Source organism: Cherax quadricarinatus, chromosome 38 (assembly GCF_038502225.1).
Source record: "Cherax quadricarinatus isolate ZL_2023a chromosome 38, ASM3850222v1, whole genome shotgun sequence".
NCBI classification, from domain to species: domain Eukaryota; kingdom Metazoa; phylum Arthropoda; class Malacostraca; order Decapoda; family Parastacidae; genus Cherax; species Cherax quadricarinatus.
Genome location: NC_091329.1, coordinates 10,733,525 through 10,760,690, shown reverse-complemented (window position 1 = coordinate 10,760,690; position 27,166 = coordinate 10,733,525). Strand labels below are relative to the sequence as shown.

General features: G+C 38.8%; 1 protein-coding gene across 2 annotated transcripts in view; it reads left to right on the top strand.

Annotated features, from left to right (window-relative positions):
- Kul (Kuzbanian-like) overlaps window positions 1–23,787 on the top strand; it is a 571,846-nt gene extending 548,059 nt beyond the window's left edge. The window contains exons 9-14 of one of the 2 annotated variants that reach the window (XM_070092101.1): window positions 994–1,273; window positions 2,885–3,016; window positions 4,961–5,124; window positions 5,751–5,865; window positions 6,651–6,785; window positions 18,197–23,787. In XM_070092101.1, the coding sequence (XP_069948202.1) occupies window positions 994–1,273; window positions 2,885–3,016; window positions 4,961–5,124; window positions 5,751–5,865; window positions 6,651–6,785; window positions 18,197–19,738 (2,368 nt within the window). In that variant the 3' untranslated portion in view covers window positions 19,739–23,787. The remainder of the gene's footprint in view (window positions 1–993; window positions 1,274–2,884; window positions 3,017–4,960; window positions 5,125–5,750; window positions 5,866–6,650; window positions 6,786–18,196) is intronic. The other variant, XM_053782457.2, reaches the window with a different exon arrangement.
- Window positions 23,788–27,166: the final 3,379 nt, after the last annotated feature.

Sequence of the window (27,166 nt, the reverse complement as noted above, 5' to 3'; positions counted from 1 at the left end):
TCATAGATCTAAACTTACTCCCTGTTCAGTACATCCACACTTACTACTGTGCAATCTACATCTACAGGACCTTAAACTCCAATATCAACCTTGACCTAAAACGCTTTCTTGATAGTTGTGACAGAACCCACAGGCATAACACCAGACACAAACATCTCTAAGACATTCCCCGTGTCCGACTAAACCTTTACAAAAATTCAATGTATGTCAAAGGCCCTAAAATCTGGAACACCCTACCTGAGAACTCTAGAACTGCAGACACATTCATCACCTTCAAAACTACCATTAGAAAACATCTTATCTCCCTGATACATCCCGTCACCTAACTACACGAATACCACCTGGTGGTTCACACTTACACTCACTCACCCATTTGACCATAAACAGAAATATTAATCTCAATCTTAAAATAATGAATCCTGTGATACTCCAATACTGAAACTATGTACTGTGCCAAAACAAAAGCATTCACATTGCTAAACTCACAAACTAGTATTTAGTCACTTAGCCATAATACCAACTTACCTCATAATTTGTAATATTTTAAAATTAAGAATTAAACTAAGTCTGCCCGAAATGCCTAGCCATGCTAGGTGTTCTAGTGGTACACTCTGTAATCATTATTTTACTACATGTAAACCACACAATAACCAAATTCTGTAAACTCAGCATTGTAGTCCTTATAGAGAATAAACTTTGAATTTGAATTTGAATTTAATTTGAATTGATAGGTATGATAGGCTAGGGAGTCATATTAGCCATGGCCATCTGCTGGAACTTTTCAGGGAAAATTAGGGTTTCCAGGGAAGGAAGGAGGCAAGGACATTTGGCAGGTCATCAGTATAGTTATGCTTTCTTGACAGAAGCCTGATCCAATGGGTGCCCCGTTTATCCAGTAGATGCCAATGATATTACTGTGCCCTTAATTCTCAGTTAGACTGTGTAATACAGTTTGTGCCATCACTGTATTCTCACTGTCTTGATGCCCCACAGAGCTACGTCAGGGGACAAGAGGAACAATAACAAGTTCTCGCCGTGTTCTCTGCGTCAGATCAACAGTGTGCTCAACTCCAAGGCGCGGGACTCCAAGGGATGCTTCACGGAGCCTCAGAAGGCCATTTGTGGCAATGGGGTGGTGGAAGCAGGCGAGGAGTGTGACTGTGGCTGGGAAGAAGACTGTGGTGAGGCTTGCTGCTACCCCATGAAGAACAACCCAAAGAAAACTCAGAAGCCATGTACACTCAGACCAAACAAGGTCTGCTCTCCGTCCCAGGTGAGAAGTTTGCTCACTACTCCTCCAAGGTCAGCTGAACTGCCTTTTCCTCTTTGATTTTACGTCTTTGCATATCTATAATGTCCTCGTATCCATGTATTTATCATGTTTGTCTTGATATTTATTTGTGGGACTAATTTGTTTCTTGATGCATTTTGTGTGTCTACACATTTATTCCTGAAGAAACTTCTATAATAATTACCAAAGTAATTGCTAACTTGTTTTATTATATTTGATATATACCAAAATGATCTTATAGGGAAGTGGTATTCAGTTGTGCCTATAGTTTTATATTTTTATTATTCTTACATTCAGGTAAATGCTAAACCAGTAAGTGTCATATAGCACCTAGGGAATGTGGGGAAATTGGGCTTGATTCGAGGAAGGGGAAGAGTACTTTAAATTCCTAGAAACAAGAGTGCTTCATCAGCATCACCCCCCTTTCCCATGAAGGGTTAACATACGTACAATCTCCCAGAATAAGTCTTTGAGCAAACACTGCAAAAAAACATCGACGAATTTCAGCTTCATAGTCTGTGGGCAGTACTGAGGCTGGTCCTACATCAGGCAGCTCAGATGGTACTGTAGGAGGCTGCACTTTGTATTCCATACAACCAGGAAGGCTACTTATACACAGTGTTAATTTTTTTATATTAAATGTGATATTTATGGCAGGAAGAATATCACTTTGATATCACATTTCCTGAACTTGTTTCCCTTCTGCAAATAGCAGTAAATAGGTACCCAGGTCAAAGGGAGCACTGGGACTGATGTCTGTGGTTTGGCAGTTGCCCACCAGCCCAATGCTCTCTCAGCTGCTCCTCAGGATAAATTATTATGTTAATGAGGGGGCTCTAAACCTGTAGAGGTGCTGGGAAAATGGAAGGTAATCAGGTGGAGTTCAAGGAAAGGAAGTGAAGTCCAATTCCTTGGAATCGAGAATCCCTCACTAGCGTCTAAGAACTTCCTTAAGAGTACAGAGGATAGAGCATGGGGTTGACAACTTCCAAACCACAGGTTGATTCCAAGGAATCCTTTTGAATTCTTGTACTAGTTTATTACAGAATTTCAGCACAGGTGTCCAGGTGTTAGCTGACCAATACAGGTCACATCCTGGGGAAGGTCTGGATACAGTTTATATTAGATACAGTTGGGTTGTAAAATGAGTTGAAGTAGGGTAATGGCTCTTCATGTGTAAATTTAGTGTTGTGAAAAAACTCAATCTTTGAACTTGTATTGATTAATGTCAACCATTGCTGCATTTTGTTGAGTAGAGGTCAGTCTACTTGATTTGTCTTGGCTCAACTTTGTTCCAATGCAGCATCCTGTTTTCCTTGCTTCTTGGAGGATCATAATTATGTCCATGGGGGAAATTTTAATATAGAATCATATAGCACCTGAGGAATTGGTGGTAATCAGATTTGATCCAGGAAGAGGGAGGGTGGCTCCAGTTCTTGGATTAGTAGGAACATCCTCTTCCTCCTTTAAGGACTTGATAAAATACTACATACTGTGTATCAATTCTTTAACTTACCCTTGTTGGGGTAAAGTTAGAAAAAGATTAGAAATCATTATTAAGTGTTAGACTGGTGCTAATTTTGGTTGTTTCAGGGACCTTGCTGTACTCACGACTGTCGCTTGAAGGAAGGTGACAAGTGTAGAGATGACAATGGGTGTCGGGACTCCTCCTTCTGCAATGGTCGTGTCCCTGAGTGTCCCCCTTCCACCAACAAGCCCAATAAGGTAAACCTACTTCCCTTCTCTCCATTCCTGGCAGGCCTGTAATTATTTGTGAATATGTATACTTTAACTTTTGTCCTACAAAGTTTACCAATCTTCAGTTTACAGAAGAATACTTGCTTATCACAATTCTTCAAAGGCTTACCACATGCATATCCAGTACATATCCATTATACATACAAATCCTAATTTTTTTATCTTTATGGGAAATATTTCAATTGTTCAATCTGTCATGCCTTAGGTGTACTGATATCACAGTTCAGATGACCCTCCGAATTACAACAAATCTAAACTTTGCGTTAGAGTGCAGATGCTGTACCTTCCGTGTTCAGGACTCAAGTCCAGCTAACCCATTGCCCAGAATCTAATAAATATTACCTTGCTCACACTACAACAGCACATTAGGGCGGGCATAAAAAACACTTATCTCTGCTCATTCTAGTCTGACAGGCTCACACAATCCTGTTGACTGTTCAAGTCCTTAGATCTTGAAACCTCCACCCATTCCCTCCTACCCTTCCTGGGGTGAACCCCCCTACCTCTCCTACCTTATACCCAAAATTTATATACTCTCTTGGTCATCCTAATTTCCTCTACTCTGAATGCCCAAACCATCTCAATAACCCCTCCTCAGCCTCCTCACTTGTACTTTTAGTAAACTTGCATCTTTTCTATTCTCCACACTACTAATTCTCTGCATAATATTCACACCTAACATCACCCTCATTACTGCCTCCATCCTCCTCCTCACTGCAGTGGCCAAAGCCCATGTGTCACACCCATATTAATATTGGTACTGCTGTACTTGGGTACACTTCCTTTTTGCTGCCATGGATAAACTTCCATTACTTAGATTTTTTCTTGCTCTAATCACCTTTCAGCACAGTTTTGAACCTGCCTCAAGGACATGAAAAACTTTTGTGTAACATTTTTTTTGAACCTTTTATTTTTTTGTTTTACAGAGATAGCATAATTGTAGGTAGTAGGCTGGTAGACAGCAACCGCCCAGGGAGGTACTACCGTCCTGCCAAGTGAATGTCAAACAAAAGCCTGTAATTGTTTTACATGATGGTAGGATTGCTGGTGTCCTTTTTTCTGTCTCATGAACATGCAAGATTTCAGGTACGTCTTGCTACTTCTACGTGTACTTACACTTAGGTCACACTACACTTACATGTACAAGCACATATATACACACCCCTCTGGGTTTTCTTCTATTTTCTTTCTAGTTCTTATTCTTGTTTATTTCCTCGTATCTCCATGGGGAAGTGGAACAGAATTCTTCCTCCGTAAGCCATGCGTGTTGCAAGAGGCGACTAAAATGCCGGGAGCAAGGGGCTAGTAACCTCTTCTCTATATATTACTAAATGTAAAAGGAGAAACTTTCGTTTTTCCTTTTGGGCCACCCCACCTCGGTGGGATATGGCCGGTGTGTTGAAAGAAAGGAAGGATTGCTGGTGTCCATTTTTCTGTCTCATGAACATGCAAGGTTTCAGGTACGTGTTGCTACTTCTACTTACACTTAGGTCACAGTACACATACATGTACAAGCATATATATACATACATACCCCTCTGGGTTTTCTTCTATTTTCTTTCTAGTTCTTGTTCTTTGTTTATTTCTTCTTATCTCCATGGGGAAGTGGAACAGAATTCTTCCTCTGTAAGCCATGCTTGTCGTAGGAGGCGACTAAAATGCCGGGAGCAAGGGGCTAGTAACCCCCTTCTCCTGTATATATTACTAAATGTAAAAGGAGAAACTTTCGTTTTTCCTTTTGGGCTACCCCGCCTTGGTGGGATACGGCTGGTTTGTTGAAAGAAGAAGAAGAAGAAGAAGAAGATAGCATAATGACACTTTTCCTGTAGATGTCCTAAGTAGCAAAAGTTGTCATGTTGTAAAGTATTGATAATAAATTGTAACTGATACTGAACATTTTTATCACAACAGACTATCTGCAATGAAGAGTTCGTGTGTTATAAGGGAGAGTGCAGTGGGTCTATCTGCTTGGCATATGGCCTGGAATCTTGCCAATGTGAACGTAACCTCGGTGATCCCATCACCAAATCTTGTGAACTCTGTTGCAAACTCCCTGGGGAGAATCAGCTTTGCCTGTGAGTTTATTCTCAAGTGTTCCAAGCAAAGAATATGTAGAAATCACTTTAAACTGTTAGTCATATTGTGTTCTCTGTCTTGATCTCTCATTAATAGTAAGCAGTTCAATGAAATTGTTACACTATATTTAATTATATTTGTAATAATAATATAATCCAGTTAGGCACTAAACCTGAGAGGGTCATACATTGCTGCAGAGGGATGTATGAAAGAAGGAATGTGCTTAGTTTATGAGGGAAAAAAAGGGCAGGAGTGTGCGAGGGCATTGGTTAGTAGGGGTAAGGGAGTGTGCAAGAGGAAAAGTAATATCGCAGTTAGTGCAATAAGTTTTTGTAATAGACCATAGAAGACAATTCCATTCCTCAAATATGCAAATACCTTATGCCTGTATTCTGTTATTATATTTATGGGAAGTGCTAAACCCACAGAGGTCGTGTTCCCTGGGAAGGGAGCGGTAATTAGGTTTGATCCAAGGAAGAGAAAGTTAGCTCTGATTCCTTGAATCAAGAGCCCTTCAGCACAAATTCCCCACTTGAAGGGTTTGTTCTTATAGTTTCTCTGTTAATAACACTGATCCTTGGATATCCTCATCTAAAAGTTTACATAAGATTGTTTTTCCTTGCAGATCCTCATTTGAGTGGAATGTTCCACCATATGACATTCCAGATATGTATGCTAAAGCTGGAACTCCTTGCAACAATTACAAAGGGTACTGTGATGTCTTCAATAAGTGCAGAGAGGTTTGTAAATTATCTTGGTTTAAATAATAGATCTTTATAGTTGAAAAGCATTACTGTATTAACCTGCCTTATTATTGATACAGAATTTTATATTCACACACAAAGTTGTAAACCCATAAGTGTCAAATCTCCAGATTAATAACTTTCATATTTAAGTTTTGATTTACATTGTTGAAAACAGAAGCTGTAGTTAGTTATGTGTGAGTCTGGACATACATGTGTGCATATATGAATTTCACCAATACATCGCGTATGTACTCAGATTTGCACTCGGCTGTGCTTGTAGGTGGTCTACACTCTGCTCCTGGTGTTACCCCTTGACCTTAAAAACTTTGTGTGTGTATGTTTTTTTTTTTTTTTTTTTTCCCCTGCCTTGAGGATAAAAAAATGATTCAGTGAAAATATGCATAGTGATATAACAGCATATTTTAATACTGTTTGTATTCATAGATGGGAGAGTGTTAAACCCATAGGGGTTGTACAGTTCCTGCAGAAATTGAAGGTAATCAGATTTGATTTAGGAAAGAAAGGGTAGGTTTAATTTCTTGGGGGGGGTCAAAAGCCTCTCGCTGATTTCAAGGAACCTCTTGTGAGATGATACAACATCTTAGAAAGGTACATGTGAACGAAGGCCACTCTAACTAAAGGCCAAATTGCTAAGACCTGATTTATAGCTATTAATTTCCTATCAGGCTATGGTGAACATTTCCTTCACGAACGTTATTTTCAAATATTTTTTACCTTTCGGGAGGCCTCTAGCTGTAACAGTATTGTTGTTCCCATAGGTGGACCCCTCAGGGCCGCTGGCTACACTTCGAGGTCTACTCCTTAGTGACGAGTCTCTAGCAAATCTCCAGAGGTGGATCGTCGAGCACTGGTATGCTGTCCTCTTCGTCATCCTCGCAATCATGGTGCTACTGGTGAGTCTTGTTAATTTCATGGAGGTCACGGTGATGTTACCTATGTTGGTAAAGATGCTGTTCTTGACTCTGATGTCGTGGTAGGTTTGGTGTGCTTTGGGATGTTGAGCAAGATTATGGTTTTATCTTGGGTCAGATTTTCTTCGTGGAAAAATTAATTTCTCAGAAGATTACAGAATTACGTAATCAAAATTATTTTTAAGATAGGGAGTTTCTCTTCCTGGCTTGCTTAAGTGTTGTGTAAAAATTTTTTAATATACATGTATATGACTACCGAGACAAAAGGGGTTCTTAGAGCCGACAGATAGATATTGCCTACATTATGCTGAGATGTGCAGATGACATTGATGTGGTATGGACCATAGGTGATTAAATGTGTATGCTTGGAACTGAATAATATTACTCATAAAAAACTGAAGCCTTAAGGGTCAAACAGTGGTGCCTGAATTATTACTATACAGTATTCACAACAAAGTCTTAATCATGTGTATTAAGTGCTGCCTGGAAGTGAGCACATCATTATTATACAGTACATACTCACAAAAGAACGAACCCATAGTGATCACACAGGAGGTGAAGTGTAGTGTCTTTAGGTACGTGCATACATAGTTCTTTAAGCAGTCTTTTATTTATGATTATTTATGATTTTCAACTTTATATGGCAGGTGATAGTGGTGGTGAGTTGATATAGCAAATTGGTGTCAATTTAAAATAGCATATGGTCAGTGCACACTAAAGGTGGGACCACCACAGAGGAAGGACAAAATCAGCATGTCAAGGCAGTGAAGAAGACACTTGAAATGAAGGTGGCATGCTCTGTTATATATGCTGCAGCCAATCAGGCCTAGACTGCGGGAGTAGTTAAACTCCCGAAACAGGTCATGGGTAAAATCACAGATTAGAAGAACCTGAATATCCTCGACCACATGCAAGTCTGGTGTGTGTGAATTGTATAGGAGCACAAGTAGTGATGTTTAAAACCAGCAGTGATGAATGGAAAACAACCAAAAACTTGCTGATCAGCATTGAGGGCTAATGGAAAATGTTTAGCAATACAGTAGACCCCCTATATCCACAGATTTGGTTACTACAGTTTCAGTTATCCACATTTTACTGTGGCTCCAAAGTAACCCTTAATTTTGCTTAATAATGGCCCCAAAGTGCAAAAGTAGTGATGCTGGCAGTTCTTCAAAGCCTAACAGAAGATGTGAAGTGCTTCTCATCAGTGAAAAATTGCTAATTCTCAACTTACTGTGCATAATATATCGATTTAACTTTATCGTAGGTATGTAAATAAAAACGACTTTTATGTAGTATAAGGTTCATTACTATCTACGGTAAGTCTTGGAATGTATCCCCTGCAGATATGGGAGGGACTACTGTACTGTCATTGTCTACCCTATATAATTTATGTACTTGTTCACATGTGGTGCTACTGAAGCAGGTGCCAGACCTTAAATTCACACTTGATGAGATTACTTTATTGGTGAGGACTTTGGGGTGATTGCTGAGCTGTTTCATTTTCTCTCATTTAGGTCTGCATGGCTAGATCAGTCTTGGTGTTACGTGCTCAGAATTTGGCATGTCTTTTTCAGTGTATACTATTTGTACTTCATTTTTCACTAGCATATATGCAGACAAAATTGATTGTCCTTTGTGGGTGAATTTTGGTAATTGATAATGATCTGTAAGTTGAGTTAACAATTCATCTAATAGTCTCCTGTCATGAGTTTTCTCTTGGCATGATGGCATGTAAAATACTAACTTTTACAATACTACTAACTTTTGTTTAAATCTGCTTCACTAATTAATGAACTAATATTGTATCTCAAAGCATCAGCAACTTTCATCATTTAAAATTTCTGTAGCCACATTTTCAACTTATAATGACTTTCCAGCCTTAATGTATTGCATTACATCTCTGTTGCAAAAATGTAGTCTACTTGTAAGTTTTTTTTTTTTTTTTTTTATGACTAGCTTTTTCCTGGCTGTTGAGTTCCTTTTTGCTCCATGATGTCCCAGTCTCTATCCTAACCTTTCCACAGTGCCATCAGCAACTAATTCCTGCCTAGCTAAACATGGTAAAAGTAAGTTTGCTAAGTTTATGTCCCATTGCCTGTATATACTCACCAGTGTGTGTTTGCTGGGGTTGAGACTCTACTGCTAGCCTCAACAATTGGACCTTTTTTTAGACTGGGATCACCGATTTCCGACCTCTTGTGCCTTATTATTTCTACTCTCGAAGCTGTTTATTGAGTTTTCTTCTGCCACTTCATTTTTCAAATCATTCCACTTCTCAACTGCCCTGAGACATAAGAAATATCTCCTTGCATCTCTGTGTCTTGTCCGTTTTTCACCTTCCACCTATGTCCTATTTGCCCTATCAATTACTTTTAAGATTTGTATGTAGCAATCTTGTCCTCTTCCAAGGTCTTCAGGTTCAGTTCTTTCAACTTTCCATCATTTCTGGTACTAGTCCAGTTGCAAATCTTTTAAATTTTCTGCACGTGCTTGATCAGGCATGGGCTCCAGGCTAGGGTCATGCACTCGATGATTGGCCTAACACGTATCACATAGTCCTGAAGGTTTTCTTTTTTATATTCCTAATAGCTGTTCTAAGGTTTGTACTCAGCATAAGCATCTGTGGATTATTAGTTTCTATCTCTCGTTAATTTTTACATCGTCAGGAAACTGACACAGAGCTCGGTCACTTTAGTAGGTCGTTTGTGTATATTAGTAACCATAGTGGTCATAACATTGATCCTTGCAGAATCCCACTCATATCTCTATTTTATCCTGGTGTCTTATTCCTTACTGTTTCACTCTTCTGTCAGTTTGATCCACTTCAGTGCTCTGCCTTTTAAACTTGCTTCTTAAAATTTCTGGACTAATCACTGGTGTGGTATTGTATCAAATGCCTTTCTACAATCTAAAGAAGTAAAATCCACCCAACCTTGTCTTTGTTTTATCCATGTAACTGTTGCCGAATTCCAGCAAACTTGCAAGACAGTATTTTTCATCCCTAAATCCATGTTGGATTTCTTTAGTCTTCTCCAAGTGTCCCAATATTCTTTTACTTACTATTTTTTTGGAAGTTTTGACAGAAGGGCCCTACTTTACAGCATTTCGTTAATGCAGTGTTTTTTTAATTATACACATTGTTTATTTATTCTGACTTCCTACAGTAAATATATTCACCACCTACTATATCCTAAGGATGTAAATATTTTAAGGTAAGTAATGTGTGTACTGTAGATGAATCTTGTTTTAGGTTTTGCTCTCTTAATGGAAGATAGTGTAAACATGTTATCAGGCTTTTATATGCATTTGAAAGTTTAAAAAAAAAAAAAAAAAAAAAAAAGGCTTTCACTTTACAGCAGGCAGCCTGGAACCTAAACTGCTGTAAAAATGGGACCCTCCTGTACTGGCCTGTAATGCAGGACCTCTGGTCAGTTGTGGCTTATTAAACATTTTAGTTCATATGTGCCTTGTGCATAGTGAAGAGATAGGCAGGGTATCAACAAATAAGGTAACCCTGTTAACCAGTTTCCTCCCCATATCTCACATTTTGAAATTTGTTCACTTTTTTCTTGGAATTTTCACCACCTTTATAATCTTTCTAGTTTTAAACTGTTTACTTTTTTTATGGATAAATTTAACTTTTTCACCATCTCTTGTATAGATCTAAGCTATTGGTGACAGTGTCAATTGTGTTTCAAACTTGAGTTCTTTCAAATTAGCTGCAAGTGGTAAATTTGGGCCTAGACACAAGAGAATGGATCTGTGTATCGAGTGTGCCGTCTAAAAAAAAAAAAAAAAAAACCTGCCCCATGCAGTGCATGATGAGAAAAGCAAACCTCTGCCCATGTTTGGTTAGGAGCAATTTTGAGGTATTTTCTAGGATGTTTATTGGTTTTATTAGCCTTTTTTTGGTATCAGTTAATAGAATGGTTGATTTCACGCCAAGAAGTAGCCTAAAGGAGACTAATTTAAAGAACCAGCATATTTCCCATCATAACTCTTTAATTGTCAAGGAGCCTAATGGAATTATGCCTGTGGCTCTTTTTAAATTATTCTTTAAATCTTTATTAATTTGTTATCAAAATGGTTATACTATTTGTATAAAATACATACTTCTATCACATTCAGGGGAGTGCTAAACCCCTAGGAGTTGTATATGTAATATTGGGGGGGAGAGTACTAAACCCATAGAGGTCCTATGCCTACAGGTAATGGGAGGCAATCAAGTTTGATTCAAGGAAGGGAAGGCCAAGTCCAATTCCTTACATAAAGGAGCCTCCCATAAGGGGGTCATACAGTGCCTAGGAGTGGTAGGCAGAATGTGAGGCAGTCAGGTTTGATATAAAGGGAGGTTAGGTCCAGTTCTTGGATCAAGAGCACTTTCCTTGAAGGAAATTAAAATTTATTCCAAAATAAACATATTTTATTTGAATCGCAGAAAAGCTAAATTTGTAGAGGTCATATATAGCACCTGGGGAATGGAAGACATTGTTTCGGTCTAAGGATGGGGAGGATAAGACCCAAAATAAAGATTGCTTATTTACCCTTCCATTTTCTGTCTGTTGCTTTCTTTTTTAGCAGTTTTTCCAAGTTTCATATGATTCAGATTTTCTACAGATTGCATGCTCGTTATGTAGTGATATATCCTTCATTCCATGTTTTATCATACAGTTTTTCCCACCTAAACTTTCCTTTAACTGACTTGAAGCTACTCTTTGAATGACTTTAGAATGTCCCTGAGTAGCTCTTGAGTGACAGGTGTATCTGATTAAAATTATTCATGCTCTGGTATATGAATTCTTAGTTTATACCTTTGACCTAGCATTCCCGTAGTCTATTTTTCTACTTAACTAAGAACTACTCCGTATCTCAGCATGCTCCTCTTGAGAATATCTCAACATAGGCTTCTCAACTATAACCTTTGCAGATGCCCTTGATTGGTATCTGCACCATGGATCCAACTTACAAGGAGGAGCTAGAGCCCTCCTACTCCTACTCTTCCTACTACTACCAGGGTCAGCAGGAGTGTTCAGCTGGTGTGGAGACACCCCTCATGGGTAGGGTCTAGTGTGAGCCACAATGCACCCTCACCCACCCACTGTCTGCCACTCTCTCCACAACTAGTGCCAGAGCTTTACAGTCTGATGCACCGCTAAAGACACTCCAGGCACTACTGACAATAAAAAAAAATTAACTATTGAAAGAAATTACTGATTTTTTTTTTTTACTTCTGATTACATTAAGGAAATGCCTTACAGACAAAATTTTAAGATGCAGAGAGAAATTTGAAAAAGATCATTAAACTACTCTTATTTAAGTGGATCAACTTCTCTTACCAAATTTTGGGATCATTGTGTCAACCATCCCTTACTGGCCTCTCCCCATCATCAACATTAAACAGGTCACACAAGGGAAGGGTTGATTAGTCAGCCTCTCCCTCCCTCTAATAAATCCTATCCTGATGTCCTTGTGTTTACATCACCCTGAGAGAGGCAGGATATGAGCTGTTGACTCCTCCCTCTCCTCTCCTCATCTAGGCTTGCCATCTCCCATCCTCTGGGAAACAGCAATTCCTCACTCTTCACAAAGCACTCTGAGAATTTTATGGGTTATTGTACTGATTTTTGAACATACTGCAGTTTGGTTTTACTTGTAAATTACTAAGATGTTCAATTAACATAGTCTTATCAATACGTACTTCAGCACCCATTTGGCTAGGCTATTACATAAGCTGTGGCAGGATTATTTAATTTCTAATTGTCATATATTTGTGATCTCAGTCATTTGTATGATTACATTTGTGTGACCATGCCACTCTTGAAGTTAGTCGCCTGAAGCATTCACATTAGCTAACCAATTGTAGTGACATTCACAAGACCAAAGTCACTTTAGAGTGTAAATTGACACTGTATGGCAAATTTGCAGTAATACATGCCTTTGTGATCTTACCAATTTTCTTTTTTTTTTTCCCCTGTGGTTAGAGTATCGTGAGAATACCCTCTTGTAGTTGTATATTCTCATTTACAAACCTGTTTCTAATGTGGACTATATTCAGTGCATGGGGAATGGAGAAAATGAGGTTGTCCAAGAAAGGGGACGATAGGTCCTCCTCCCTTAGATCAAGAGCCCCTCACTAGTGTAGTATTTTGCTAGCATAATAAAACTGAAGATAATTTGGGTTCCACCAGACTAATACCAGGAAGCTAGTTTTTGTTTACTATAAAGTTCCCTAGTGACAATTGTCAAAGCATGGTGAAATCTCCTTGGTGCAATGCTGGAGTGCATGGCTCATTTCATAACCTCCTTATCTGTAAGTGGCCTATTTAAACTTGTTTTAAATGCAAGCAATCATTTTCTTTAAAACTGTCTTGTTTTATGAAAGTGTTTTCTTGCAAGTTAAATATTTTATGCAGCATGTTTTGAGCCTGCTTTGCTGGTGCCACATCTGAAGAGGCAAATCTCCAAATTGATTTACGTTTGTGCTGGTCAACACCAAGAATTTAGGGTTTTCAATTAATACATTCTAAACTTTTATCTTTAAGCAGGAATATTTTATCAGTGTGGTGTCTTGCCCTTCCTTTTTGAACTTTTGCATGTTGCATGTTAATGAGTATGCTGCATGTTGCAGAGGACGAAATCAAAATCCAATGACAAGAATGATTGTACTATGAAAATTTATATATACAGAAGTTTTAAAAAGAATGCAACATGCCATACAGAAAGTGAAGGTTTGTTCATAAAATTGTTGTTTCCAGCCACCTATGCTGTAATGTATTCTTTTGATATGTGCAAAAGTCAATTACACCTATGTACTGCAACATTTATATAGAACATTCACTTGCTAAACTTCTAGTATGCTCTTCATTAGGAGTGTTCTGTAAGCCTCTTGCATGATTTACATCAGGTGTGCTCCGTAAGCTAGTTCATTACTTGTGTTGTATATTAAAAATATCTGTTTGCATCCTGAATTCTGGCTTAATTAGATAATTGGTGTGGAAAGAGTACTTATACTATTTACTAAATTTCAGCAGTGTGCTTTCATGGATACTAAGCAAAAAAAATAACACAATTTATCAATAGCATTATTTCAGTTAGATGTAATGTATGCAATAACCTTTGTTTAAACTCGTGTAGGAAATAGTCTTTTGTATTGATAGTTTTGAGTAGTTGGTTGAGTTAAGTTGTTCTTTTGATGTGTGTAGATTTTTATATTTTTTCACTCACTCACTCACTCACACACACACACACACACACACACACACACACACACACACACACACACACACACACACACACACACACACACACACACCATATGGGTGCCTGGCAAACCTGAGAATAGCGTTCCAATACCTTAGTAAGGAATTGTTCAAGACACTGTACACTGTGTACATCAGGCCCATACTGGAGTATGCAGCACCAGTTTGGAACCCACACCTGGTCAAGTACATCAAGAAATTAGAGAAAGTGCAAAGGTTTGCAACAAGGCTAGTTCCAGAGCTCGGGTATGTCTTACGAAGAAAGGTTGAGGGAAATCGGACTGACGACATTGTAGGATAGGAGGGTCAGGGGAGACATAATAACGACGTACAAAATACTGCGTGGAATAGATAAGGTGGACAGAGACAGGTTGTTCCAGTGAGGGGACACAGAAACAAGGGGTCACAATTGGAAGCTGAAGACTCAGACGAGTCAGAGGGATGTTAGGAAGTATTTCTTCAGTCATAGTCATCAGGAAGTGGAATAGCCTAGCAAGTGATGTAGTGGAGGCAGGAAACATACATAGCTTTAAGAAGTGGCATGACAAAGCTCAGGAAGCAGAGAGAGAGGACCTAGTAGCGATCAGTGAAGAGGTGGGGCCAGGAGCTGAGTCTCAACCCCTGCAACCACAATTAGGTGAGTACACACACACACACACACACACACACACACACACACACACACACACACACACACACACACACACAGAGGGGTGGGTGGATTGCATTTTCTTAGACTGCAAGAAGGCGTTTGACACAGTACCACACAAGAGATTAGTGCAAAAACTGGAGGACCAAGCAGGAATAACAGGGAAGGCACTGCAATGGATCAGGGAATACTTGTCAGGAAGACAGCAGCGAGTAATGGTACGAGGCGAGGTGTCAGAGTGGGCACCTGTGACCAGTGGGGTCCCACAGGGGTCAGTCCTAGGACCAGTGCTGTTTCTGGCATTTGTGAACGACATGACGGAAGGAATAAACTCCGAGGTGTCACTGTTTGCAGATGACGTGAAGTTGATGAGAAGAGTTCATTCGATCGAAGACCAGGCAGAAATACAAAGGGATCTGGACAGGCTGCAGACCTGGTCCAGCAACTGGCTCCTGGAGTTCAATCCCACCAAGTGCAAAGTCATGAGGATTGGGGAAGGGCAAAGAAGACCGCAGATGGAGTACAGTCTAGGGGGTCAGAGACTACAAACATCACTCAAGGAAAAAGATCTTGGGGTGAGTATAACACCAGGCACATCTGAAGCGCACATCAACCAAATAACTGCTGCAGCATATGGGTGCCTGGCAAACCTCAGAACAGCATTCCGACATCTTAATAAGGAATCGTTCAGGACCCTGTACACCATGTACGTTAGGCCCATATTGGAGTATGCGGCACCAGTTTGGAACCCACACCTAGCCAAGCATGTAAAGAAACTAGAGAAAGTGCAAAGGTTTGCAACAAGACTAGTCCCAGAGCTAAGAGGTATGTCCTATGAGGAGAGGTTAAGGGAAATCAACCTGATGACACTGGAGGACAGGAGAGATAGGGGGGACATGATAACGACTTACAAAATACTGAGAGGAATTGACAAGGTGGACAAAGACAGGATGTTCCAGAGACTGGACACAGTAACAAGGGGACACAGTTGGAAGTTGAAGACACAGATGAATCAAAGGGATGTTAGGAAGTATTTCTTCAGCCACAGAGTAGTCAGGAAGTGGAATAGTTTGGGAAGCGATGTAGTGGAGTCAGGATCCATACATAGCTTTAAGCAGAGGTACGATAAAGCTCATGGTTCAGGGAGAGTGACCTAGTAGCGACCAGTGAAGAGGCGGGGCCAGGAGCTTGGACTCGACCCCTGCAACCTCAACTAGGTGAGTACAACTAGGCGAGTACACACACACACACACACACACACACACACACACACACACACACACACACACACACCACACACACACATATATATATATACATATATACATATATATATATATATATATATATATATATATATATATATATATATATATATATATATATATATATATATATATATATATATATATATATATATGCAATAAGATCACAGTAAACAGGTGATTTCAGAATATGCAAAACAACCACTCTGAAAGAATAGAGAAATTCCAAGCGCTTTCGTGACTACTCACATTATCAAGGAACTATGATAATGTGAGTAGTCACGAAAGCGCTTGGAATTTCTCTATTCTTTCAGAGTGGTTGTTTTGCATATATATATATATATATATATATATATATATATATATATTTTATATATATATATATATATATATATATATATATATATATATATATATACATGTATATATATATACAGTGGACCCCCGGTTAACGATATTTTTTCACTCCAGAAGTATGTTCAGGTGCCAGTACTGACCGAATTTGTTCCCATAAGAAATATTGTGAAGTAGATTAGTCCATTTCAGACCCCCAAACATACACGTACAAACGCACTTACATAAATACACTTACATAATTGGTCACATTCGGATGTAATCGTTATGCGGGGGTCCACTGTACATATATATATACATAAATGTACATACATTAAGGATATGATTAGAGATGGGATGAGATATGCCAGCAATACTGGACCTAGTGTTTAAGTATTTTTGACATAGGAGAAATGAATAAGAAAGCCCACTGGGTACTAATGACCATGCAGCATTGAACTTTGAGTACCTTGTGGAACTAAACATTAGAGGGAAAACTGGCAAGTGGAGGATGTGAGTAGTCAGATGTTAGAAGAAAATTACAGAATTCTTAAGTGCAGTGCAGTGGGAAAGGGAACTGGTGGGAAAGTCAGTGGGTAAGATGATAGTATACATAGTTGGGAAGTGTTGGGAGGCAAGGGAAAAACTTCATACCTAGATGAGAGCATGAAAAAACTATTGGAAGCAAAGGACAGATGAGAACAGAGAACCGAGCAGATTACCGAGAAATGAATATGCAAGGGTGAGGAGAGAGGCTGAGTGGCAATTTGAGAATACCATAGCAACCAAAGCTGTCTGACTCAAAACTTCTTCACAGCCACATCAGAAGAAAAAACAGCAAAAGAAAAGGTAAATAAACCAAAGAAGGAAGTCTGCGAAGTACTGAACAATGTAGACAGGTCCTCTCAGTGGAAAAGGGCACCAATCACAAGACATCAAGAGGACAATAGCAGCAGCAACAGATGCTGGGATGATGTAAAAAGTCACTATTAAGTGAAGCATCCAGAAAGCCCAGGGAAAAAAGTACATCTGCAGGTACTGGACACCATACATACAGGGGTGGAGGTGAGGGAAGAGATAAAAAAAAAAAAAAAAAAAGTAGCTGGATACATCGAAAGCAGCAGACCCTGACAGGGTGTCACCATGTATTCTGCGAGGAGGAGAAACAGCACTATCATACTGAGAAAGTGCAGAAGTATGCAACAAGACTTGGTTCCAGAGCTTAAAGGTATATGCTATGATGAGTGGATAAAGGAATTGAATTTAGCTACTCTGGAGGATGAAAGGACCAGGGAAGACGCATAACAACATACGAAATATTTGAGGAATTGACTGAGCAGACAGGGACAAGGTGCTGTTTGAGAGGCAGAAAACAGGTATTTGGGGACACAGCTGGAAGTTTAAGACATGACTTAGTCCAGGGTTGTAAGGAAGTATTTCTCCAGTCTCCGGGTGGTCAGGAAATGGAGCAACATTGAAGTAGTGGAGGCACTCTATACATAATTTTAAGAATAGGTATGACATATGTACACATATATAGGGTACATGGTTTCCCTAAATCATTTTGGGTTAGATATATACATTCATTTTCAATGTAATGGTACCTTAAATCCTTTATCTTAATGAAAAAGACTTGCAACATTACTTATAGCAAACTTTTTAACTAGATTATTAGACCCTTAGAGTTCAGTCTTTAATTTTATTGCATTTGTATAATGAACTTTTTTAATTGTGCCTACTCAGTGACTAGACAGTGTCTTTGCATACAATAATGACTGACTCTTTAAGCTGTAAGATACATTATGATACCCTGAGAAGCAGTCTCTTTTGGAGGTCAATGCTAGTTATGTTTCACTTTAATTAACACAGGTTGCAATTTTCCAGGTGGTGATCATCAAGGTATTCGGGAAGGCACCGGAGATTGTCAGGTTGAAGAGCCGGACTATCATGCATAAGAATTCAGGAGCATTGCAGTACTCGGTGCCTGTAACAGGTGCTACAGCAAATGGCACCATGGCCAATGGAGCCACTGCCAACGGTACAACCGAGACAACTGCCAATCACGTCATCCATCCAACAGTAGTCAGGGCCAATTTGCCATTTAAGCGGAAAGTGAACGAAGTGCGTAGAGCAGCCACAAAGGCCAAAAGAGCAGCAAAAAGTCAACTCAGCCGGCCACACAAGAAAGCCAGTAGACGTCCTGATGGTGCTGTAACATCTCCTGCGGAGTCAGAGAAGAGTGGTCCTGGTGCAACAGACGGGGCTGTGGTGCCTCATGATACTCGGATCAAGGACAGGCTTTCTAGTAGATTTTCAATTATAAGTTTCAAGACCTTCAGACCCAAATCTCTTAGTCCTGATAAACACAAGAATAAGAACCCAGACAAGCGTAAATCAAAGAGTAGCAATGATAAAAAGTCCAAATCAAAAAGTTCCAAACACCACCACAGAAGTCGAAGTCCAGATAAGAAGCGGAGAGCTGAGGGTCGTGGTGCAGAGAGCCCAGACAAACACACAAGGTCAAGAAGTCCAAACAAACGAGCAACTCTAGAGGATGATCATAGAAAATTAAGGAATCGATCAGTTAGTCCAGACAAAACCCGCAGATCATCCAGCCCAGACAAAACTCAGAGGCAGAAGGCACGTAGTCCTGAAAAACACAGGAAGACAGGTGAAGGAAACTGGTTAATAAACAAATTCCTTGCCGACGAGGAGAAAACTGCCAAACCAGTTGTCAATGGGTCACTGATGGGTTCATTGAATGGGTCACTCAGCTCTATTAATGCTATATTTGGTGGGCCCACAAACAGCCCCCAGATGGGACCAGTTAGAAATGGGTCCACTCGAGGTCTGCTACCATGTGACAGCAACAGAGGTAGTCCTCTAAGGGGCTTCATAAATGAGGCCTTTATTAGTTCCCCTCGAGGAGCTCGCACACACAGCTCTCTAAGGGTTACCAAATCAGTCAGTCCAGAGGGACTTGATTTTGACTTAGGGCCTAGTCAGTACCGTAGGTCTATTAGTATGGAGGCTTATAACAGGCCCCCAGCTAGTCCAGATAAGAGAAAGCGATCCATATTGGATGAAGGTCTGAGTCCTGATAAGAGAAGGCGATTTAGTAGTCCAGAGAAGACCCAGAGAGCTCTCAGTCCTACCAAGGAGCGGAGACTTGCCTGCCCTGAAAGGAATCGTCGCACCTTGGATCCAGAGAGGAGGCATTCCTCCATCTCGCCGCCATCTTCAAAGACCAACTCATATTCATCAGTGCCTGAGCGTTTACGTGAAAAGCTCTCACTCATCACTGCCAGTCCCTCGGGCAGCATTGCCTCTATCCTGCCTCCGTCAGAACCTGCAGACAATGCCAGCCTCCACTCTTCCAATCAGTCTACACACTCAAATCGGTGTCAGCCCAAAGACTGGGTCTGAGGTCCCGTAAATGGTGATAGCGTTCAGGATTTTAGTGACAAATTCTGTTCTGGTGTGGATGCAGTTCATTCTGCCACTCCTGGATAGCAGTGTCCAAATGTGCACTTTTGACAGACCCACTTGTGCTAAGTGTCAGTTGTGGCATGAACACAGGAATATAATTGTCACTTGTGTCAAACTCAAGGATGCTGCATCCATTTTGTGCCAACAACTTTTTAATTCTCATTATTCGTATAACTGAGATCTAGAAGCCCAGTATACATATGTGGTCCTTATTCCACTTGAGTGAATTTTCTGGATGAGATGAGGGGAGAAAGTTTAGTGAATACTTTGGACATGTGAAGAAGCGTGTGAACCCATCATAACCACACAGGGAGAACAAAGAATGCTCTCATTATTTTATTTAATAGGTATTTATTTGTTAACAAATATTGACAGTAAAATGTTGCCTGTTGCAGCTAATCCTGAGTTAGTAATAATTTTGCTTTGTGATAGTAATTTTTATGTCAATTCTAATAAGTTTGTCTTGCTCAAGACTTTAGGTACTAACAAAGCATCAGGAGTCACAATATCATCTGGTTTATATCTATAGAGCTTTACAACTTGGTTACAAAGCTCTATAGGCCAAACCAATTCTTGTACATTTGAGGACAAATGTTCATGGATTGCGAGCAACTGATTTTACAACCTGTCTTTAATATTTTAACAGCATATGTTTGTTATACCCTCATCTTTTTTGCTAATTTTGTATGTATCCAGTAGTCACCTCTTACTACTGAGCAGAGTGGGCCTTGCATTGTTTTTATTCTTCTTGTAATCTTGAAACAATTTTAGGCTTTCCTCCATATTTCTCATGTTCTCGCTGTTCTGTCATTGACTATTAGTATCAGTACCCATAGTCATTAACTGCAGTAGTTCTTGTATTATTGCATTTGTCTGTACCCATAATCATTCAACCTTGGCAGCTTAATTATTTTGCCTAATCTTTTATACTTCTGTGTAGCCCAATTTGCTTTTTTTTTTATTTTTCAAAAATAGCCCAGTTAACTTCAGCTAGAATGGTCCTACTGCAAGATCTCATCATGCATTCCACCACTTTTTAACCTTTCATTGTGTAGCTTGAGACTGCTGCATATTATAACTTGTACATTGTAAATTTGTGCAAGATATTTTAATACTTTTTGAAGGCTAATCTACTATCTAGTGTGCTTCTGATTACAGACTGCATTGTAGGAAGTGTTTACATATAGGTTAAAAAAAAAAAAAAAGTTTAATTGATCAGCAAATGGTACGATGATCCTTAGCTTTTCTCACTGTTATAAAATTACTTTAGGTGGTTAATGGGTTGTTCAGTAGGGGTGTGTTGGTGTCTTAAGCCACTGGAGTGTAGAGTAGTCTTTTATTGGTTGTACTTGGTCTCTCCTAGGGAGTACCATTGGGGAAACTTTAGCTTTCTTTGTGATTTTTTTTTTTTTAACACTGCTTGTCTACAACTTTCAAACTGCTGGTCAAGTTTGAAAAGTAAAAACTATACAGTATATGTATTTAATAGCTCATAAAGGATAGTCTGACACTCCAGATTTCAGAAATTAACTACTGGTATTGTTAAGTTAAGGAGCAACTATTAGAATGTCAGAGGATGTCACTGTTAATTTTTCTTCCATGCAGTATTGTTACACTGTAAAAACGGTATTTTTGGTGCTAGATGTTTCTGGCAATGTAAATTTTTTTTTTACTGCCAGATTTTATTGCAAGTGATATTAGGCTCTTAACCCTTCACTGGGCAGGCCAAAAAACATAGCAGTCCAAACTGTATTGGAAGAAGATCCAAAATGCCAAGTGTCCCATGACTGTATCCTAAAGATGTGCTGAGCCATCACACCAAAGATGATGGGTTACACATGGGATATATACATATATAAAAAAGAACTACACTTAGATAAAAAAAAAAAATCTACATGCAGAAGAATTAGAGATTCTCAGAATATTTCCTACTTGTTGCCAGTTCTGTAAAAAATTGCATAAGTTAAGACTGATTCTTTGGATATTTGTAGTGTGGATTGGGTGTAGCTCTTCTGCCAAATTGTTCACTGCTATAGAGTATAATTTTATATTAGAAAATACAAGCTCATTTTTTTTTTGTGGGGGGGGGGGAGAATGAATAGACTGAGGTATTATAGAATACTTGATTCGTCACGTTCTACAAGTATAAAAAAAATAGAATTAAAGTATGTACTATAAAGCTGCTGCATGTGTCTCTAAGTTTATAAGTGAGGTAGGTTTCCAAAATTTTTATTAATTTTGAATTCAATTGCTTCAACCACTTCGACACTTAATGATGACCATTATAAGTGGCAAATATAACTGCTCATTACTTTGTTGTTTGTTAGTAAATGAGAAGTCTTCTGTGCTTTAATAGTCATTCCTAGTTGATTTTAACCTTTTGGATTTTAACCTTTTGGGTATATTCATTCTTTATAATCCAGTATTATGTCAATTTTTCTACCTTCAAAAACTATTATCAAAAAGAGTGCTAAATCTACAAGGGTCCTACTTTCAAAAAATTAAGTCATTTTTAAAATTCAGAGTTAAAATCTACTTCTTGACTATTCTGCCTAACTTATGGTGCACTAACCAAGTGGACCCTTGAAATGTAGTCTTTCCCTGTTGCTACTGCTGGATGGTTTCTAAGTTTTTATTCTTGTTGTGATATATATAAATCTTTATTTAACCCAATGGTAAGTAGAGGTTTTTAGGGTTTTTCATATTTTCATCCCTGAGAAAACTTAGGATCAGTACCAACTGAGGATAATGTAAAGTATTTGTTATATCTAAGAAGTGATGACGTGTGTGTGGGAGACGGGACACTTCGCTGTGGGTTATGATGTACTTCAACAGTGTTACTTTCTAACATTTCATGAGCCATGTCTACAGCTCTTGAATGATAACAGCAACTCTTAAATGGGGGATAGTTTTAAAGGTTCTGGATTCATATCCGAACCATTTTTGAGTCAGAGCCCCAGGGCATGCAAGACTTATTTTTTGTTGAAAAGTTGTTCAATAAAACTTCCTGGTAAAGCATTACAACTAATAAAATATCAGAACCAGACACATGTATAAAAATTACAATCCTGTCTTTAGGTTCATTATTCTAGTATGCATTATTTTGAGTTGCCCTGCACTTATTGACAGTATATACCTAAAATAGATATGTAATAACATTCATGCGTGTTCTAGGCCCTCCTATGAATATAAAAATGTTGCTTGAGTAATGCATTTAGTTTCCTAGAGATTTTAAAGTAATTGGTAAATCTACAGTTATGGTTTGTCAAATTTCCAAAGATTTGAACAATTCCTGTCAACATTGTACTTTAAAATTTTTTTTTTTTTTGTACACGAGTTTGTGTAAAGAAATTTTTTATTGCAGATCAAACTAATGTCAAATTTAATATCTTAAAGTGCAACCAGGAAGAATCAGTAAGAATCACAGGGGTTTTTCTGAATAATAATAATAATAATAATAATAATAATAAAAAAAAAAAAAAAAAATTCTAGGACAAGCCACATCTTATGATGTTCTAGATAAAAATCATGTTTCAAGATAAAAAGTTCAGTTTCCTAAGTTAAATAAATGTAAAGATTAATGTCAAATGTTATTTAATAAAGTCTACTGCCATTACCCAAGAGGAATGAGGTTAGTGTGACTCCCCTGAGCACATTAGAGAGAGGAGCTTAGTACACGTCTTGCCCACCTCACCACAGCTACAACCACAACCAGCCCACCTACCTTTGCTACAATACATAGATGGGCTGGTGTGTTTTCATCCGCCATTCAAACTCCATTTTCTATGACATGCCATTAAATACTATTTGTACGACATTACCATTTTGACAATAAAATGATGGAAAAAACATTCAATTTCAGTTACCTTTTCAAAATGCTTCTGATTGAGAGAAATAGTTCATTTGTTTTTTGAATATCAACATAGATATGGGCATTGTTCGGTGCCACCGTTTAACTGGAAAATACCCTTGAGTGTCATGTTCCAGCCTGTCCTGAGCCTACACCAGACAAAACCCTACACCATCCCTTCTGTACATAGGTTATATTGGTAAATAACAAAAAGGCACAATACCGTGACTGGAACGATACACAAATAACCCGCACATAAAAGCTTCTCTCTTTTATGTGCGGGTTATTTGTGTAAGGTTATATTGGTCACTGGATGAGTGCAACTAATGTAAAAAAAAAAATGTATTGTCATGGAGATGAAGGTACTGTAGTTAAATTATGTTGTGACCAGGGCAGTTACTTGTGTAATTTTTGTGTAAAGTGATAAATGTGGATCATCAGCAATAAAAGAGAAGGGCAGAACCACCCCAACACTGCTGATACACTGATGCCTTTATGTGCACACTCACCCATGTGGCTTTTTTTTTTTTTTTTTTTTTAAATGCAGCAAAAATGAGGGCAAGTACAAAATAAATTGCATTAAATAAACTATTATACAATGATTTTAAAAGACAAGCAGATATGAGCACATTAAAGCATATTATTATGGTATAATACAGGATGATTTACCGTAGCATCAACTAAAAGTCGAGCAATGTGAATACACTTACTATAAATTGTGGTCGTTGCTGAATGTCTGAAGAGGCATGGTGTGACCCTGCTGGGTATAAGATGAAGTGGAGGGCTAGGGTTTCTGGGCTGAGGTGGATGGCTGGGGTTTGCAGGCTGAAGTGGATGGCTGGGGTTCCTGGGCAGAAGTGGATGACCAGGGTTCCTGGGTTGAAGTGGATGGCTGGGGTTTGTGGGCTGAGGTTGATACAGAGCTGTTACTTACAGAAGCCCTGAAGTATTGTCATGTGTGCCTGCTGTGTTTTACCCAGCAGTACTTTATTCAGCTGATAGTAGGGTATTATTGTTTGGTAAAACATCCAGTTTAGAGCAGCACTTCTAGATGTGTCATGGTCCTCTTCAGCAAAAAAAGTCCACAAGTTTAGCAGCAACATGGAAGTGCTCAAGTAGCTTTTGAAGTATTAACTGTTTCTCTGCAGGCTTTTCTTCCTTATCCTCTTCAACTGTCTAAGTCCCTTCTATCTGGGAATTCAGCTGTACTAACATTGCCTCTAGAGTTCTTTCTTCCTCTAATAGTTCACTGCCATCTTCTGACTGCATGTCTTGAAAGCCCTCACCTGGCAATGTCCCTGCCAGCTGAACAATTTCCTCAACTTGACACTCGACTGAGGGAAATCCTGTGAAATTATTCACCACACCAGGCCATAATTTTCTCCAGACTGCATTATTGTTGATTTTGGCACATTATCCCATGCACCTTTGATGTGGGGTTAGGCATCCACAATGTTGAATTTATGGCATAATTCTGGCACTCCAATCTTTGAGTCATTGTCCATTGCTGCAAGCAGTTTCTGCACCACTCAGCATGTCAGTATACTTAAATGACCTCATGATTCCTTGATCCAGTGGTTGTATCAATGATGTCATATTTGGTGATAAAAAAAAAAATTAAAATTTAGGTTCAAATTAAGCAACAGGTCAGGATGAACATGGGAATTATCAGGAACATAAGAAAGGAGGAGCATTGCAAAAGGCCTACCAGCCACTTCAACCCATTGTCACAAGTTCAGTCTTGGTTAGATATTTTTAGCAAGTTATTTATATCCACTTTCTTTATCTGTATCTTCCAATTATAAGCGTCAATTATATCCCCTCCCTAATTTTATGCTTTTCCAGTGAGTGCCACTTCAATGCTCTCAGTCCATTCTCATAGGAATGGTTTCTGACACATGGGATCAACTTTCTCATCCTATGCATACTGAGAATCTGTCCTGTGTCTTAGGCACAGGAGATCATTCTCTCCTTTTTCTCCTACAATCATTAATAAAGTATGTTGGGTATTAAGGTAATAAAAGGCAGCGTATGTGGATGTATTTGTCTTCAAGACAGTGCTAGAGATGCTACGTATGTGATCTTGAGAGAATCTTATGGTGCCACCTCCCTCTGTCATTAGATCATGGAGTAACAGCAAGTGTTAAAAAAGGTCAATATTTGTAGGCTAGCATTCCATCCAGCACAATCAGGAATTTATTTAATAAGAAAAACACCACAAAGAAACTAGCACTTGACATTTCTAACCACCATGTATGGGGTGAAACAAACCATGTATGAGGTGAAATAAACTCCACATGGGAGAGACTTAGATACTTGGGAAAACACATCAGGGAACACAAGTACACATGATGAGGAATTACACACATATTAAGGGCCAGGAGAAGCTTGAATGTGAGAATCTTTCAGTGCAGAAAAAACTTCAGGAAGAAAATGATGCTCGAGCCAAACAACAAAGAATCCCTCAGTCATTCATGATGACTATTTTGACTGTCAGATAACAGGCAAAGTGGTTTTGTTTTTCTATTTTAAGGCACTTAGTTTGAACATAGTCACCTGTTGCATTAGTGCACAGCAGAAGATAAAATAAACCCAAGGTACATGGGAGGGGAACTTGCACACTTGTGCCACAGTGAAAGCTGGTCATGTTGGAGGGCAAGATAGCAAGGGAAAGATTATAAAAAAAAAAAGCACTAAACCTACCAGGGTCAGAAAGGGAAAGAGCCATCATGAAAGGTAACAACCTGGCTGAAAAGTGGAGATACAAAAAATGAATTGCGAACAGGTAGAAATACAATACCAGGACACATGAAATGTGGTGGTTCAGTATATATGTGTACATGTGTGCATAATCTTCTTTATGACTTAAGTAAACCTTATTATGCATGGTCATCACTACTGTGAGCAGAATGCTATCTGATGGAAAAGCCTGAGAATACTTTGAGAGTGGTGCTGGGCATCGAATGTTCTGCAACCCACAAACTGAAGATCAATCTTTAAATGGCCTGGATCCTTATAAATTCACAACCAATAGAAATAACAGGGAAAGAGGCTAGGAGACTAGCAAGGTCTTGTGAGAAGAAAGTAAACATCAAGTCACAAGTGTTCTGAAGATTGGAGCATTTGATAATGTATTGAGAAAGCCAAGACTTGGCGCAAGATCTATGTGAAACAAAATAATTTTGCCATTAAATTTATAACATTACTACCCTGTAACAATCTACTGTCCAAATCAAAGATTGAATGAGTGTGTGATTTCCAGAAGTGAATGCACAACAAAGCCATCATCAAAAAAGTTTGGAAGACATTCTAGCTACATTTCAAATTGGAAATTTTTCATCACTAACCTCTCCTTCCTCTTTGTTGGAGATTTCTGGTCCTTCACGATGCTATTAACTGGAATATCTTTAATCTGGAACCATGACCTCTTTTAAATCCCCCCCCTTTTAAAATGGCTTATTCTGGAACTAGCCCAATGTTTAAGGAGGCATGTCTGTAATATAAAAAAAAAAAAA